At 57.9% G+C, this 16,589-nt stretch overlaps 1 protein-coding gene across 1 annotated transcript; it reads right to left on the bottom strand.

Moving 5' to 3' along the window:
- Positions 1-2,614: 2,614 nt before the first annotated feature.
- On the bottom strand, positions 2,615-14,392 carry LOC123032987 (toll-like receptor 2). The gene is made up of 3 exons (XM_044449270.1): positions 14,211-14,392; positions 8,071-8,306; positions 2,615-6,004 (listed from the first exon to the last, which is right to left on the bottom strand). Exon 3 carries the CDS (start codon positions 5,977-5,979, stop codon positions 3,460-3,462), a length of 2,520 nt encoding a protein of 839 aa, XP_044305205.1. The 5' UTR covers positions 5,980-6,004; positions 8,071-8,306; positions 14,211-14,392; the 3' UTR covers positions 2,615-3,459.
- Positions 14,393-16,589: the final 2,197 nt, after the last annotated feature.

The following is a 16,589-nucleotide window of genomic DNA, read 5'->3' as shown; positions in this document are numbered from 1 at the left end:
GTCAAAGGCCTTGCTGAAATCCAGGTAAACCACATCCACTGCACCCCCTCCATCCAGCCACCTCGAAACCTTGCTGTGGGAGGCCAGGATTGGTCGATGTGGAATTGGTGAGCACTTGGACATGCCCAGTCCAAACCACTTGTCCATCTGTAATCTATTGTATAAGGACCATGCCCAAACCTTTGCTTTTCGTCAGCTCCACTTTTGGACATGATGCTGACCTCTTTTGCATGCAAAATAAATGGCTTAAGTCTCTACTGGGCATTGCTTCCCTTTTTCCTGATAATTGAGACCCGCTGGGAAAAAGACCAAGGGCATTTTTGCAACAATTCCATATCCTAGGTGTCCTAATACTTCCTGACATCGAACCTGAAGCCTGGTTCCTTGGGCTTTGCTCCACTGGACCATGTCCTTTCCTCCACCGCAGGGGAGAACAGGCCATGACCCTCCCCTTCATACCTCTGTGCTGCCTCCCCCTGTACTGCACCCAAGCGGCCGTCTTTCGCCCGCAACAGAGCCAGGGCTGCCTGAGACATTCAGCGTTTCCAGTTTCCACGGAGGGCTGGCGTCAAGAGTAAGTATGATGGGGCGCTTGCCAAGACGCCAGCAAGATTCCCTGGACCTGCTTCCAGATTTTCCAGAATGGGCCAGGATCTCTTCCCAATTATCCCAGAGTGCAGGGCACAGAACAACAGGCTCACGTTTTGGCTTGAAGGAAGTTTCATGGCCGCTTTCCTGCGGGGAGTTGGTCCTCGTGGCTTTCTACGCTGGGGACTTCCACGGAAACCAGGGAGTGGCCACCTCAGAGAAGGCATGGGTCTGCGTCTCTTGCAAAGCCCAGCTGGTGGGGGCCCTGCTTTTGCTGAGCCGGAAACTGCACTGGCTGCCTCCAAAGCTTTGGGTTTGAATCCCCGGTTGCAGCCACAGGAGGGAAGGACACAGGACTGGAGCACGGGCACGATCGTCTCCCTCCCGCTGGGAGTTCTCTGCCTGCCAAGGACACCCCTCTTTGCCAAAGGGTGCCAGGATCTGGGCTGCTCTGGTGGCCAACACCAGAGGCAGGACTGGTCCAGACCCTGCCGGAGCGCCCAGTCTACGGAGGAGAGCCGGACGGGGGTCCTGGGGGAAGAGCTGCGTAAGAGCCAGCCCTCCTCTCCAGAACGGCCTCAGCAAGGCAGGTCCCACCGTTTGCTGCAGTGCCTGCTCCAGGTGCCCGGCGCGGCGCCCGCCTCACCGCGCTGGCTCAGCAGCACAGGTCCTCCTGCTTCCTGCTCTCCCCGCAGGCTGCCGGGCCTCCCCGGCCTGCACCTGCCCCCGTCTCCTGCCTTGCCGTGCAGCCTCAGCAGCACAGGCGCCCCCACTGGCTGCCGGGCTTGCTCTGGCTGCCCTCCCTCCTGCTCCGCCCTGTCGGCTTCCTGCCCGCTGTGGCTCGGCTCCCACCTCTCGCCTGCCCCTTGGGGAGTCCGGCTCCTGTTGCCTCCTGGACCTTGCCTGATGCCCCACCCCGTTACCCTGCCCAAGGCACCTGCCCCTCTGTCTGTTCTCCCGGTTCTCGGCCCTGGGCACGTCCCTGCCAGCACCCTCGCGCTGCTCTGATGCATTCTTCTGGTTCCTGGTCGCGGCCTAGACCATGACCAGGGAATTGTAGAACTGGAAGGGGCCAGGAAGGCCATCGGGTCCACCCCCTGCAGTTGCAGGACACCATGTTACACCATCCCACTCAGGTGGCATTCCAGGTTCTTTCAGGGGAGCCCCCCACCTCTCCAGGCAACTGGTTCCACTATTGTATTGCTCTGACAGTGAGGAAGCTGGTGTCTAGCCTGGATCTGGGGTGTCACAGCTTGAATTGATTATTCCGTGTCTTGCACTCTGGGATCAGCGAGAAGAGATCTTGGCCTTCCTCTTTGTGGCAGCCTTGGAGGTGCTTCTAGAGGGATACCATGTCCCCCTCAGCCTTCTCTTCTCAAGGCTGAGCATGCCCGGTTCCCTCAGTCTCTCCTCACAGGGCAGTGCTTCCAAACCCTGGGTCATTTCGGTTGCCCTCCGCTGGACCATGGCTTGACCTTTCTGTGCACCCCGGTTTTTGGGCTCTGTCTTGCCTGGAGTTCCGCTGCCCCGGTGCCTCTTTTGCTCTCGTCTGGTCTCTGGCCGCCCACCTCCTACCCGGGACCCTAAGCAAAGGGATGCAGGGAGGCAAGGGGCGGATTGCAGGAAAAGCCTCGGGCAGATTGCAGTGGGGGGGCAGCCGGAGGTGAAGGGCATGCGCGGCAAACGCCAGCTGATCCTGGAGGTTCCAGTGCGAGAGGCTGTCTGAGCCCCTGCACCTCTCTTTCAGCAGGAGCTCCTGCAGCGAGGGAGGCCACCAGGGGCACTTGCCAAAGGAAGGGCTCAGGGGCCTGTTGCGTCTGGATCAGCTGGCTTTCGGCCCATCTCATGTCTGTCTCTGCACAGCACGAGTGAGCCCGGGCTCTTTGGAGCTGGAGGAGGATGGGTGGGTGAAAGGAAACACAACTGGGCCTCTGAACAACCCCCCGATGGTTCGTAAGCTGGTTGGATGCCCCCTGCCCACAGCCCACCAAAGGTTTCCGTTCCGAGGCAGCAGGATAAAGGACTCTTGAGTTTGCGTGATTTTTACTTTGCTGGCCACCAACGTGCTGAACATTTCCATTGTCTCTATGTCCCACTCAGGTGCTCAGGAAACCCAAGCAGGAGGGGCCAGTCCACATGCCCTGCAGCCGCGGAGCCCACCCCTCTCGCCGGGGAGCCTCTTTGGAACTGCGAGGGAATGCCACGGGCACTTGCACAAAATGGCCGCCAGGGGGAGTGGTGTCTTCACACAATGGCCGGCCACAAAACACCTGCTTCCCAGCAGGAAAAGGGCTGAGACCAAACAAAAAAGGGGGGGGGTTGGCTCAGTCCTGGCCCCCCCTTGGCCCTGGCAGCATTGCCAGCAATAAAATGGGCTCAGGGCAGAGGTGGTGGGAGCAAACCTTTGGCCTGTGAAGCTGGACAGCTGCTGCCAGCCAGAGCAACGCAGAGCAGGGGGCGCCACCTCAGGCTCGGGGGACCGAATGTGGCCCTCCAGGAGGCCACACCTCCTTCCTCTGGCCCCACCCCTGCCTCCCAAGCCACCAGTCCTTTGGCAGTTCCCTGGCTTTTGTGCAGCGCTTCCCCTACTTGAAGGGTGAAATGACAACAGGGGCATTTCCATTTTTCTACTGCCCAAGAGTCAAACGAGGCACCTCGCTGCAGATGGAATGCCTTTCCTAGGCTCTGTCCACATGGGGGGCAGCCTCGATGCTCAAAGGGGCTGCCGTCCGGGGAGCGGGACCCTCTGTAGCCCTCGCCCCACCCTGCCCTGGGATGCGGGCCCCCAGAGCGTCTCTGAACTGCCTCGGGGGGCTGGGCGGAAAGTGCCCAGACAGCTTTGAGCCTCTGCAGTGTGTAACGCTGCCCCGCCTAACTCCCTGGGATGTTCACGGCAGTGTTCTCTTCGTCAAGACTGCTCATCTCAAGAGGGTCGCTGGGCACCTCGTCCAACACGCTCCCCGCGCTCCCGGGATCGTTCTTGGGCTCCGTGTTGACCGTGTCGGCCTTCCCCAGAACAGACGTCAGCTGGATCCAGAAGAAGGGCTGCCGACTGGGCTCGGAAGGCCACTCCAGGAACGTCTTGGAGCTCAGCATCTTCCGCAGCTTGCAGAACTTGCTGGGCAGGGCCTGCGGGTCGATGGCCTCCTTCACCACCAGCACCATGTCCTCAAAGCCCAGGCCCACCCCCCGCTGGTGGGCAAAGTAGAGCTCGTAATTGCACCAGTCGCTGTCGACGAAGCTCCGCGAGAGGACGAAGATGACCTTGCGGCTGCTCTCGATGTTCTCGATGATGTTGTCGATGATCCACCGGCCCGGCGTGAAGTCGCGCTCGTGGATGCACACCCGGTAGGGCGGCGTCGAGGCCTCCAGCCTCCGCAGGAGCTCCTGCCGCACCCACGGGGCATCGGCGCAGCTGTAGGAGATGAAGGCGTGGTAGGTGAACTGCCGCACCGGCCCGGAGCGGCGGGCCCGGTACTTGGAGCGGACGATCTGGAAGGTGGCCCGCAGATACCAGGGGACGTCGAACCTCCAGCACAGGACCATGAGGACGGCCACCACCGCGGCGGTGACGGAGGCCGCGATGGCCACCGCCACCGTGACGTCGCACTCGGTCACCCCGGGCGCGTAGGCGGCCACGGGGGTGTCCAGCAGGGCCTCGGGGTGGTAGCAGGTCCAGCCGCCGGGCCAGTCCAGCAGCTCCAGCCTGCCGCTCAGCCGGGCCTCCTGGAGGAAGCTGTAGAGCTCGCAGACGCAGTGGTACGGGTTGTTCCCCGCCTTCAGCTGCACCAGGCGCGGCATGTGGGCGAAGGACCCTCGGCCGATGACCCCAAAGGAGTTACCGTCCACCTGCAGGACCCGCAGGCTTGGGCAGCTCCACTCCGTGGGAATGAACTTGATCTTGTTGCCGCTCAGGTGGAGCTCCTGCAGGTCGGCTGCGCCCTCGAAGTAGCCCATGTCGAGCCGCTCCAGCTGCGAGTGGGACAGGTCCAGGAAGCGCAGCGTGGTGGGGAGGCACCGGAAGACCTCTGTCGTGGCGGCGGAGTTGGCCAGGGCCAGCCAGACCAGGCTGGGGCTCCAGCGGCACGGAGCGGCACTCGTGCCCCCGATCGGGTTGTGGCTCAGATCCAGCTGGGAGAGCCGGGGCCAGTTTGAGGTCAACCTGGCCACCGTTCGCAGGGAGGTTAGTGCATTATAGCTCAGGTTGAACTGCTCCAGCTTGGCCATGATGTCCCGGTACAGGCAACCTTCGTTGAAGATGTAGCTATCTATCAGGCGGTTGTTGGAAGTATCGAGCGTGACCACGTTCCTCATCTCGCCCCAGGCATCACAGGGCACGAAGTTGAAGTTGACGTTGAGGATGGAGAGGTATGTCACGCCAGAAAACCACGTGAAGGTCCAGTCAAAACGCAGGATATCTGGATTGCTGATGTCCTTCAGCAGCAGGCGGCAGAGGGTCAGGTTGGTGATGCCAACTTCTGGGGGATTCCACTGAGGAGACCGTGCAAAATCGATGGCGATGAAGGAGAGGTCTCGGATGCTGGACTTCCTAACATTCAACAGGACCAAGCGCAGCAGGTTCTCGGTGAATTTCCCCCTGTAGAAGACCAGCTCTTTGACCTCCACTTCAGCCAAGCTGGAGAAAAGGTCTGCAGAACTGGTGTAGTACTTGAACTCAAAGAGGTTACGGAAGCGGAGCTGCTGCATCGGCTTCCTGGACAGGTCGTGCAAGATGCGTGGCAAGGCCTCTGCATTTTTGTCCAGCGCGATGTCGCACCAGAAGATGGTCGCGTTGATCTTAGAGAAGGCTCCTTTCTGATACTCCATCAAGCTGGAGGCTGTTTTCAGAGCAAACTTCTTCAGTGGAATCGCTTCCAGAGGAAGGAAGTCCTGACTTTTCACTGTGTAGATGGCAGGGCCCCCCAAAGAGAGGTCTTCGAGGTTCTTGAAAGTGCTGAAGACCTCATCTAATGCTGAGGTGGGATAGAGGTTGTTAGAGATGGACAACAGCTGCAGGTTCTTCAGTGGCTTCAGTGCCTGTGAAGGAATCTCCCGCAGAGAGTTGTTGAAAAGCGAGAGCTTCTCCAAAAGGACGTTGGACACAAAGGAATCGTTTGCAACAGACAAGATATTGTTGTAGCTCAGATCCAGGCCTCTCAGCTGGGTGAAGGCTGAGAAGTCAGCTGGAGTGATCTGCTCAATCTTGTTGAAGGAAAGATCCAGGAGCTCGAGGCTGTTGGGGAGATCTCGGGGGACCCGGAACAGATTCTGCCCTCGGCAGCTGGCCTTCTTTGTGGAGATCTGGCAAAGGGACACGGCGGATTCTTCGGCCAGGGCCAGGGTCACCAGGCACAAAAGCAGCCACAGGGCAGCTGAGGAGGGCGGTTCCATTCCACGTCACATCTTCGCAGTCAACCTTAGTGGAGAAGGAAGGCAAAGTCAAGACAGGGCGAAGGCCATGAAAGCGCTTTCTCCTTTTCTCTTGGCAAGCGCAACAGGTTTGGGGGAGGGGGACATGTGCACGTCCAGCCTGTCCTTGATGAACATCTTTATGTCTAATAACTAAAATGGATCCACCCTTAACTGCACGGAGCAAGCGGCGCCCTCTGTACTGCTGCACAAAGCCAATGCTCCTCTCCACTGCGTTTGATCTCAGCATTTTAAACGTCTGTTTCTGTCAACGCTGTTCCAGACTATTTATTCATTAGTCACTTCCAAAACAAAGCAGTCCCGTCTTGCAGGGGCTTCACATTTTATTCTGGGGTGGTCTTTGGAGAGCGATGAGGGCTGTTCAGGAGGAAGTCTGGGCAAACCCGCGGGGCCGGCGCTGTGGGTGTCTGTTTGCAGCAATGCGGGGTTATTTCGGGTCTGCAGCCGGAACCGCTGAAGTCAGCGGAGGGGAGGGGTCTGAGGCAGTGCCCCCAACCTTTGGGGGTCAGCAGGGCTCTCGCGCAGTGGCGGGGCTTGCCCAGGAATGCAGGGAGGGCCAAGGCTGAGCACGGCCAGCCCCCAGACGCTCGGGAGGAAAGCCACTGACCTGAGCAACTAAGCAAAAGGCCGCGGTGGGTGCTGAGCCCCAAAGCACAAGGCCGCCCCTTGGAGCCGGAGTGGGCCTGGCGGGCTGCGCCGTCGCTTCGCAGGGAAGAATGCTTTGTGAAATCTTACGAAAGTAAATTAAATTAAAATCAGGTGAGGCGGGGCTTGTGGGCACCGAGAACGGAGCCTTTAGTGTGCTGGTGTCCACACGCATCGCAGGGGGTGGGAACTGATGCAGCAGAACCCGCAGATCATTTCAGGGGTCTTAGCAAATCCAAAAACAAAGCCCACTTTGCATAAATCTACAATTAGTGCGGCCTGCCGGGTCACCTGTCCCAATGTCAGGGATAGTGGCAAGTTCTCAGGTGCTCTTGCATTTTTCAGCCAGACAAGCAGGAGGAGGGAAAGGATGTTAGCTCAGCGGCAGAGCACCTGGTTGGCATGGCAACGGTCTCAGCCCTGGGCAGCATCACCAGGTAGAGCTGTTGCCAGTCTGCCTATGAACAGCTCTGAACAAGGTGAACCTCTGGTCTGAGCCGCTGCCCGGCAGCTTCGGGGTTCTTTCCCCGCAGGTGAACTCCTTCCGGCCACCTTTTCCTTATATGACCACAAGAGGGCGACTAAGACTGAGAACAGGGAAGAGGAAACCTGGGCAGATGCCGGGATCCACCCTTTGATGTAGGGGGGCTGCGCTGGGGGCTCAGCAGCCAGGAAAACGGCCCCGGCAGGGCTGGCGAAAGCTCCCCCCAAACTGCGGGCCACACTGAACACGATGGACCCGTCTGCAGAACCGCTTGGCTGAATGAAGCCGCAAGAAGCAGGGGCTTGTAGGGCAAAAGGGGACCAGGTGTCTGGACGGCAGTCACTTTCCACGTCTCCAGTCCTCATTCCAGTGGTGGGTGGTACTGGAGGGGAAAGGGGCGGCCCCAAATGCCAAAGGAGCGCAGCCTTCAAAACACAGCCTGGGCATTCGGTCTGGCCCTTAACAGAGAGGCTCGCTCAATTGCGCCCATAAACAAGCAAGCGCGAGCCTCTGCCCCTCAAGGACAAGTGCGCTTGGGTGGTCCACAATCTCCAGGCTGCTGCTGGCACACACGTTCCCTGCACAAAGACAGCTAGCACCTCAGAAGGAAAGCTCCTCGCCCAGTTTCCTCTCCTGATCTGCTAGTTCTCTTTGTGCAGGGAATTAAGTCCAGTCAAATCCACTTAAGAAGAACGCTTTTGGCATGGGGTGACGTTTGTCATTCTGAAATGACACGGCCCAGGTAAAACATTACTTTCCTCATCTGCCACGTGAGAGAATGGCTGGCATTTCTGGGTGCTGCCCACCCTCCCCAAATTTAGAAGCACGTCAGTGTGGTGATTCGCATTTTGGATGAGGGACGCCAAGTCCAGGGGCTCTCTTGGGGGACCCTGGAGCAGTCCCCAGCAATCAGCTCAACCTACCTCACAGGGCTGTTGTGAGGGTAAAACAGAAGGGAGGTTGAAGTATGTTGCCTCTGAGTTCCTTAGATGGAAGGCGGGGTATCAATGCATGAAAACGGCAAGAAACGTGGCGCATGTGTTCAGAGCAGGAAGACCCTTGCCCAGGATGGCATCACGTGACCGGTGGAGAAATCCGCGTCGCTCGTCCCTGCAGGTCTTCCGGATCGTCCATGCTGACTCAGGACAAGGGCCCTGCACTGCGGGGGAGAGAGAGGACATCAGCGGCCCCTTATCGCATGCAGCAGCCCCACAAAACACCAGGAAGGGGGGGTGCTTGCACCCGCCCCAGGACCACAGGATGAGGCAGGGCAGATCCCTTGCAACAGTCATTAGAAACACCCCGCTCCAGTTCCGTCTTCCTTCAGAACGCAGTGGGGAACTTAACGATGGCTTGTCTCTTAATTAGCTGGCTTCCGTCCATTGTGGGACGCAAAGTATTTCTTCGTCTAGTTCTTCCTGTGTGAGTTATCATTGATCCAAAGCATTTCCCCCATCCTTTAGCCAGAGAGATTCCCAAGGCGGCTCATAAAGATCTAAGAGAGTCGCAGCCCACGGTGCGCCGTCTAAAAGACATGACATAAAATGAAGGTGATCTGGGCATGCGATTTTTAGCTAGGCTGATGCGGAGGCAGTGAAGCGGCTGCAGGTTTCCTGTCCTGAGCAGCAGCTGTTAGCACAGGGATGGGGAGCACCAGCAGCACTGCAGGGTCTGCACTCCTGCTTTCCTTCAGTGATCTTCTTGCATAGCAAGCAAAGCCCTTTGCCATAAAAGAAAGAAATCTGCAGTTCGACATTCACCACCACCCAGCAAGAACCCAAGCAGCCACAGCTCTGCATGTTAGTAAATGTTTATAGGAAGTTTACAGAAGGGATTTTCTTATTTATTATTACTGAATGTTTATAGGAAGTTTATAGAAAGCGTTTCTAGCAAGAAGAGGACCTTTGGAAATCTAGATCGGCAGATACGGAGCAGCAAGGAGATGGCTCCAAAACAGCCACTTATTTGCTGTCAGTAAACAGATACGCAGCCAGAAAAATGATCCTGCGCCGTTTGGAGAGGTTTGTGCCCAGCACGTTGCACGCTGGGGACAACACACGGCCGGAGCGCGTGCGGAGGCTCCCAACGGAGGGAGGCTGCAGTCTGGGGAAGCAGAAGCTCTCTGTGGCCGCCCTGTGCGGCCTGAACCTCTGCCCTCCTTCCAGTGACCTGCTTCCAACAGTGGACAGAAAGGCGCTTCTGGGAAGCCCCGAAACAGGAAGTGAAGCCTGCCGCTCTCTCCTCTCCTGCAGCTGCCCCCTTGGCAGGAGAGAATGGGCGCTGTAATCCAACGCGTGCCGAGGGCACCAGGCGGAGAAGGCTGCCACCGCCGCGGGTCCCAGCCGCCACTCACCCTCTGGCAAGTGTCCGCCCAGCCTCTTTTTAAAGGCGCCCAGGCTCACGCGCAGCACAGCCTCGTGCTTCCGCGGCACGACGGCCACGCGGCCACAAAAGGGCAAGGCGGTTTGGGCTGCGTTAAGAGAAGTTTCACTTCCGAATCGCGGGGGGTCCCGGTTCCACTTTCTTTGACCCTGGTTAGTCCCCATCTGGAGTGCTTCCTCCAGTTCTGGGCACCAGCATTTAGGAAAGATGCAGGCAAGCTGGAAAGGGCTGGGGGTGGGGTGCAGCGGTGACCCTTCCTCTCCCTGAATGCTGCCCCCGCCCCACACAAAGACTAATCCAGCTGGCGTGGCAATTATCTTAGGAGAAAACAAAGTAGCCAAGCCCCAAACCGCCAGGAGGGCTTCGGCAATTGGGCAGTACAGAAATGAATTATAACAATAACAAGAATAAAAGCTTTGGGATGGGAATTGATTGGCCAGGTTTCCCAGCTGTGAAATTTGAACAAGTCCTAGTCCTTCTTTCAAGTTTGCATCCAGAGGTGCAAAGAAGCACGCGCAGACGGCAGGGTGGCCCGGGTCTTCACCGGGCGGAGAGCAGGCAGCTGCAAGGAGCGTGCTTTGCTGAGCCTTGTCAGAAGGACCACACGGTGTGCTCTCCGGGGTCGCAGACTCGGCTCACCCGGGCCCAGGAAGGCCACTTTTACCCCAGGAAGGGCACTCCTCTCCCTGCCCCGCCTCCCAGGGTAAAAGGCACCACTCCAGCTGCAGAGATCAGGTGCAGAAGGCACACCGGCGGCGAGTTCTGGCTTTTCCTGGCTGGCTGATAAAAACGTTAAGGTGAAGCAATGGTGCCTCAGCGTTGCTTCCGTTTCTCTCCTCCTCCCGCTGAGTCCCTTTTCCTTTCGTGTCGGGTCTGTGAGACTCTACGCCCGTGGCAGTGACCGGCTTACGACGGAAGCCTCTTTTGGAAGGACAGCAGGAGAAAAAGTATTTCATGCACTTTATGTTGCTGAAAAGCATCCAGCCGGGTTTGCAACACCAGACAGAAGCTGCCAGAAGCAAGGACTGGAAATAAACAGGCTTTTCCATGACATGGAAAGTCAATGCGGCGTGGCCTGCTGGTTAAGAGCGCAGGGCTGGGACTCCGGCGACCCATGTTCTGATTCCCACCCAGCCACAGAGCCAACTGGGTCACTTTGGGCCAGTCACATTCAGCCCAGCCTACCTCGCAGGGTTGCTGTGAGGAGAAAACCGAGTGCAGGGGAAGGAAAATGTTGTAAACTACTCTGAATTGTTTATAAGAAAAAAGGCAGGATACAAATCTAATAAACAAATAAATAAATGAATAGCTGTGGTATTTGATTGATAGAATTCAGCTGACATTTCATATAAAATACATTAAAATGCTATTTTATAATTATTCAAATACACAGAATCTCTTTTGTCTTGTTTATAATGGATGACCTAAAAAGTCAGATATTCTCAGCTTCTAATTAAGTTTATGTATTTTATGCTGTGAATTAATAATCTTAGAAACAATTGCCATTTTTCTTTTGTTCTTGTAGGCCTTTCCCTGTCAGATGATTTGCACCCTTAAGAATCAACTTTGTATGCATTCAAAGGGCTGATTTAATTTTTTTTAGTTTCCATTTTCTTCTTCTCCCTGCTTGTATCAAACAGGGGAGTGACCCATGTTGCAACTCTGGAGAATCACCATAACAACCAGGGAGGAATAATTCGTGGAATCATAAATATTACACTAAAATGGGGTACCTCTTGGACTCCGTTATGAGCTCATCCCAATTCCGGTTAAGAGTTTTCCTGCTTTCAAAACAAGGCAGAAAAAAGCTGACACGAACGTTTGGGCTGTGCCAAGCCTCTGCTCATTTCCCCACAGGTCATTCTTGGCTTTGCGAATGCATTCCATCATGTCCATTTGCTTGCAGGGTGCTGGTGTTCAGCTTGCACAAACACACTCACAACCTGTTCAGGGCATGAGAATCAAGCAAACAGGATGCTGCAGCGCCGAGCATTTTGCTCTGAGGAAGAGGGAGCCAGAGAAGCCAGGCCAGAAGCCAAGAACCTGCAGGATCTTCCAAACATCCCCACGGCTAATTTCAAGGATGAATCACTTTGTTCTAGAATCAAGAGAGCCCGCGTCCGTTTAGCAGGCCGTGTGTGAACCTGGGAAGCCGGGTTCAGACCTCCGCTCGGCCACAAAGGGGCCCGTGTGACCTCAGGTGAGAAGGCACATGCGCTCCCTGTTCAGTATCCTCACAGGGCTGCTGTGGAGATGAAGTGGGGCAAAACCCACTGATCCCCCCCGAGCTCTGCCAGGACAGGGCAGGTTGCAAGCATGGGGGAAGGGAGAGCTAAGGACTACACCTGAAAGCTTGGCCCCCTAAAGCAGGTCCCGGTGGTCCCTGAGAATAAAAACATAGAAACAGAGTGAGTCAGAAGGGGCCTCCCAGGCCATCTAGTCTGACCCCCGGCTCCAGCCGGCTCCGCTCACGACATGCCCACCTCTGCACATGCTCAGAGGAATTCCTTTCAGTCTCAGGTCTCTGAATGTGGATTCTCATGTAGCCAAAACTGGAACCATCCAGACACAGGAGGGAGATGCCAGCATGCTCGGAGCCAGATATAAGAACCCCCTATTTTAGAAAGAAAAGCCTTAAGGGGTGCAGGCTACGAAGGGCAACCAAAAATCTCCCAGTGAGAAGAAGGTGACTCAGTGGATCTAAAAGCCTGGCTGCCAGCTTGAAGGGGAGGAGAATGGAAAACTGGCGCGGAGGGTGCAAAGGAGAAGGCCAAAGAGAAAGGTGTGGCTGGCTGGCACACGCTGCGCTGCCACATTTCGTTGCACATCGGGACCGGGCCTTCCACGACGTCTCCAGCTCCAGGACGAGGCTGCCAGTCCCTGGGCTAAGCGCAAGGGGGCTGCCCAGTTCGCCCAGAACGAGTGTTGCAACACCCCAGAGCTGAACCGTCTTTTGGGGCACCACGTAATTCACCTTCGGCTTTGGCCAGCCTTAAAGCTCACTCCCCAGTAATACTGCCTCCTCTTCCCCAGGGCGGAGCTCCTGTGCCCTCAGTGTCAGTGCCGCAGCGGACGGAGGGCCACCTGTTGAATGTCTGCCTGTTAGGCAGCCGAGAGATCAGAACTAGGCACATGTGTAAAAGGCCATGCACCTGGCTTTGGCCATGGGATCTCCTCTTTGGCTCTGAGGAAGCACGGTTTGAGGTAATCTGCATCGTGAGGGAATAACACCCCCACTTACTTAGAAACCCTATTATATGTTCCAGAACTTCATAACTCTCATGAGGGCTAGCCACATGGCTTTTAACGCACACAGAACTAAGCCTTGGGCTTTCATGAACCATACTGCTCTTAGTTACCAAGGGTGGGATATCATCATCATCATCCTCCCATAGGAGACATTCTCTGGGTAGTTCACAACAGTACATAAAATTGTTTCCAGGAGAAAAATGCCAGAAAATTAAAAGTGGCTAAAAATGACCGTGTTAGAGGAAAAACCTTGGAATGAATCATTCCCTCAAGCCACAGAGTACCAAGACGATTTGAAAAACTTCAGGATAAAGGCTGTCTTAACCTGGAGCAGAGAAAATGCCATGCAATATGAATAGGGGCTATACAACCCGTCAATGCTTCTAGCGCCTGCATTGCCCCGGAAGGGACAGCCAATCGCTCACCTGCACGGAGGACTCACCGACAGCCTTGCAAGGTAGGGCTGTCTCCGTATTTCATGAGGGGGGAAGTCTGGAGCGGGGACGTGACGACCCGCGGCTCCACTCCTTGAGCAGAGACTAGAGGCCAGACCTGCTTCCGCGGCAACGCGGACACGGGTCCCCGAGCCGTCGCCCCTTCGCCCCCGCAGAGACTCGCATGCCGCGCCGTGCACACGTTCCGGAGCGCTGCCCGTGCGCCGATCCTCACGACGACCGACGGCGCGCACGCGAGGCGCTCGCCCCCCCCCCCCGCGCCCGGGCTGCCGTCCTCCGGCGGGGGGATTCCGGCGCCCCCCAAGGAAGGGGCTGACCTGCTCGTCTCGGCTGGCTGAGGGGCCCCGGAGGGCCCTCCGGGGAGGGGGCCACGCAGAAAGGCCAGTCCGCACCCGCACGGGAGGGCCATGTCTGTCGGAATCCGATCCCACCCAGAGGACACGCGTCTGGCCCAAGAAGCAGAAACACTTGTTGTGGCAACGGCCATGGAACTGGGCATCTGAAAACAAGGGGCGCGGCTGCCCCCCCCCCCCCGCGGGAGCCCCGGCGTCAGGCCTACCCCAGCCTGTCCCCTAAACCCATCAGGGGAAGCCTGGCTGCGATTCTCCTGCTGTGGCACTCTGAACATGCTCAGAGGAACTGCGTTTATTATTCAGCACCGGAGTCCTCGTTTAAAGGACGCTTGCAAAAAGGCCGCCGCCCTCTTTATTCAACTGTGTGTGTATTATATTTCGTCACACAGGGAGAGGTAGACGGCATGTAAGTGTGACACGACACACACGTGTATTCATTCTGGGAGCGTGTGCATGGTGCGCGCGCGGAGAGTTTCCGCGGACTTGGCGTTCCCTTGCCCAGGAAGGCGCGCGCGGCACCCCCCGCCAACGTCCAGTTACGCGATTTCCTCTCCCAGGCTCGTAAACCTTGAATCAACAGCAAAAAGCCCTGGAAGAGAGAGACAAGGAGGCCGCGAGCTTTACCTGGGCTGCTCTCCGGCTTTGCAAACAGGAGGACGGGAGAAGAGAACCGTCTCTCTTCGTTCCAGGTGCGCAGAGTCAAAGCTCACGAGCGCTGGGCAGCCTTCTAGTCCTCTGTGAACATTCCCGTTCCCGGCAGCGCTTCCATCTCCCCTTCGCGATCCTGGCAGCAGCCGCCGAACTGCAAGGCAAACAACGAAAAGCGAGTTTCCCCCGTTTCTCCTAGAGCTCAGGAAAGGGGCGTGGCTTTTCCTTAAAGGGCCCGCCGCGCCGCCTTCTCGAACCGCGGGCCTCTGCATTCCTGACACGTCAGAACCGGAGCAGCAGAGCTGTCGCGAAGAGCGGGGCCTCGAGGAGCGCGCTCCAAGGGGGCTTGTTTCCGCAGCCCTGGTGCCCCTGCCCCCGCCCCCCCCCGCCCCTGGGTGGGCCGGGGGCTCCCTGGGCAGCTCGCTTGGCCCCTGCGCCCCCCCCCCCCCCGATGCCCGGTGGGGCTCCCTGGAGGCACCCTTGCCCGGCCCGGGAGCGACCAGGTCGGCCGGCCTGCAGCCGTGCTCTGGCAGGAGGCATCTCCAGAGCGTTGGCGCCTCAGCCCCCTGCCTGGTGGACTGGGGGGCGGGGGGGAGCACACAGGGCCGCTCGTGGCCCCAGTGCCGTGCCGGAGGTGGCTCCCGCACGCCCCTGTTCCCAGGGGAGCGTGTGCCAGAGAAACGCGGCTCTTGCTGTGGCACATGGGCTCTTCTCCTGGCCGAGGCCTTCCGGTGGAAAACGTGGCAGTCCTATCGGTCCCGGAGGGAGCTCCGGCCGGGCTTGAGCACACACTGTGCGAGCCACAGGTCTCCGCCACATCCCAGCACTTGGGACTGTTAATGCGGCAGCAGCAAAACAGTCCAGCTTTTTGCCTCCAGATTCCAAGCTTACACTGAGCAGTTTTGATCTGCTAGAAGGCTTCTGTGGAAGTTGCCAGGGCTCCTCCGTGGACCATCCCTGGCCTCTACCTGGCTGAGGGAAGCGCCAAAAGAGGCACACGGCCCATGTGCCAGCAAGCAAGCAAATGCAGCCCCCCTCCTTAAGAAGAGCCGTAGGATCCACACACCTCCGGAGGCGGTTGTGCTTTTATTTGTGTGCCCGTCAGAGCTCAGTTTGGCATGCCAAGTCACTCTTTGGAAGGCAAAACTGCAGCAAGATGAGCCGGTTTGAGGTGTTTCCCTTCACGGGTGGGTGGTCAGCATCCTCTCTCCTGGTTTCTGGGAATCTGTGCCCCAGGGAGGAGCGGCTCCGGGCTGCCAGTTCGCTTGTTGAGGAATGAAGGATCCACTCAAAAGGGGTCTGGGAGCCCCCCTCCATCATTAGCAGCGGGGGCTTCAGTGGCGTGGGTCCACTTTGCCCAGCGATGGAGAGAGCCAGATGCTGATATGTCCTGGTTCCCAACGCACCACTCTACAGTGGATACACTTTCAGCAAGCCACTCTGTGCATGCTCAGAGATCCATTCCAGGCGGTTTGCGATAAAGTTAGTTCGCACGGAGAGCTGCCTGTGACCGGTCCTTGTTTGAAGGAGGGACCTCGGATCATAACAGCGTGAGCCCAGCCCAGCGTTTGCTTCCAGGAACTCCTGATGCGCACGCCCGGGCCCAATCCGCTCGGCGAGCATGCCCCCTCTGTGTGCCGCTCGTTCAGTCGGGCTCTTGCCTCTGCTGACACTGCCATGCGGTTGAGAGCGGTGGGGGCCGGCCCGCCCCTGAGAATTCCTCCTCCTCAGAGACCCCACCCCCGGCTGGACATCTGCACATTCCCAGGAACTGCCAGGCTCAGCAAAGCGCCTGGCCCTGAGACAAGCACCTCCACGCCCAACCTCCCCCCTCCGATCTCACCGAAACATGTTTCACTTTCTGTTTCCAAATCATCATCTGGGATTTGGGAACCCATGACCGAGACTGGCCAACTTTCTCACTCCCACGGCCAAGCGGGGACTCGAACCCAGATCTCCCGGGTCCCCCATGCAACACCGTGACCATCGCACCACGGCCTTCCTGCAAGGTGGGGGGACAGGGAGAAGAATCCCCCCTGGAATCTCCGACTAGTAGAAGCTGTGGGGGTTTCCACACGAGCCCCTCCCTTCCCTGTGAGCGGACTCAGGAGAGACACTCTTTGTTCTCTCCCGTGGAGGGGATTCCCTTCGGTGGTGTGGGCACTTGGCTGGCCCAGACGCTGCGTTCTGAGCCAGAAGCCCAGCCCTGGGAAGCGCGAGGCAGCCGAGGGGAAGGGGACTCGTTGCCCGTGTCCAGGGAGCGCCAGCGTGGGCCTGCAGCGCAGTGGGGCCGGCTTCTAAGCCCCAGTCGGCTGTGGAGCGTCCCACTGCGTCTCAGCCTGGCCTCCCTCACAG

The sequence above is a fragment of the Varanus komodoensis genome, unplaced genomic scaffold (genome assembly GCF_004798865.1).
Source record: "Varanus komodoensis strain SLA01 unplaced genomic scaffold, ASM479886v1 scaffold57, whole genome shotgun sequence".
In the NCBI taxonomy this organism is placed as follows: domain Eukaryota; kingdom Metazoa; phylum Chordata; class Lepidosauria; order Squamata; family Varanidae; genus Varanus; species Varanus komodoensis.
This window is presented reverse-complemented; position numbering and strand designations above follow the sequence as displayed.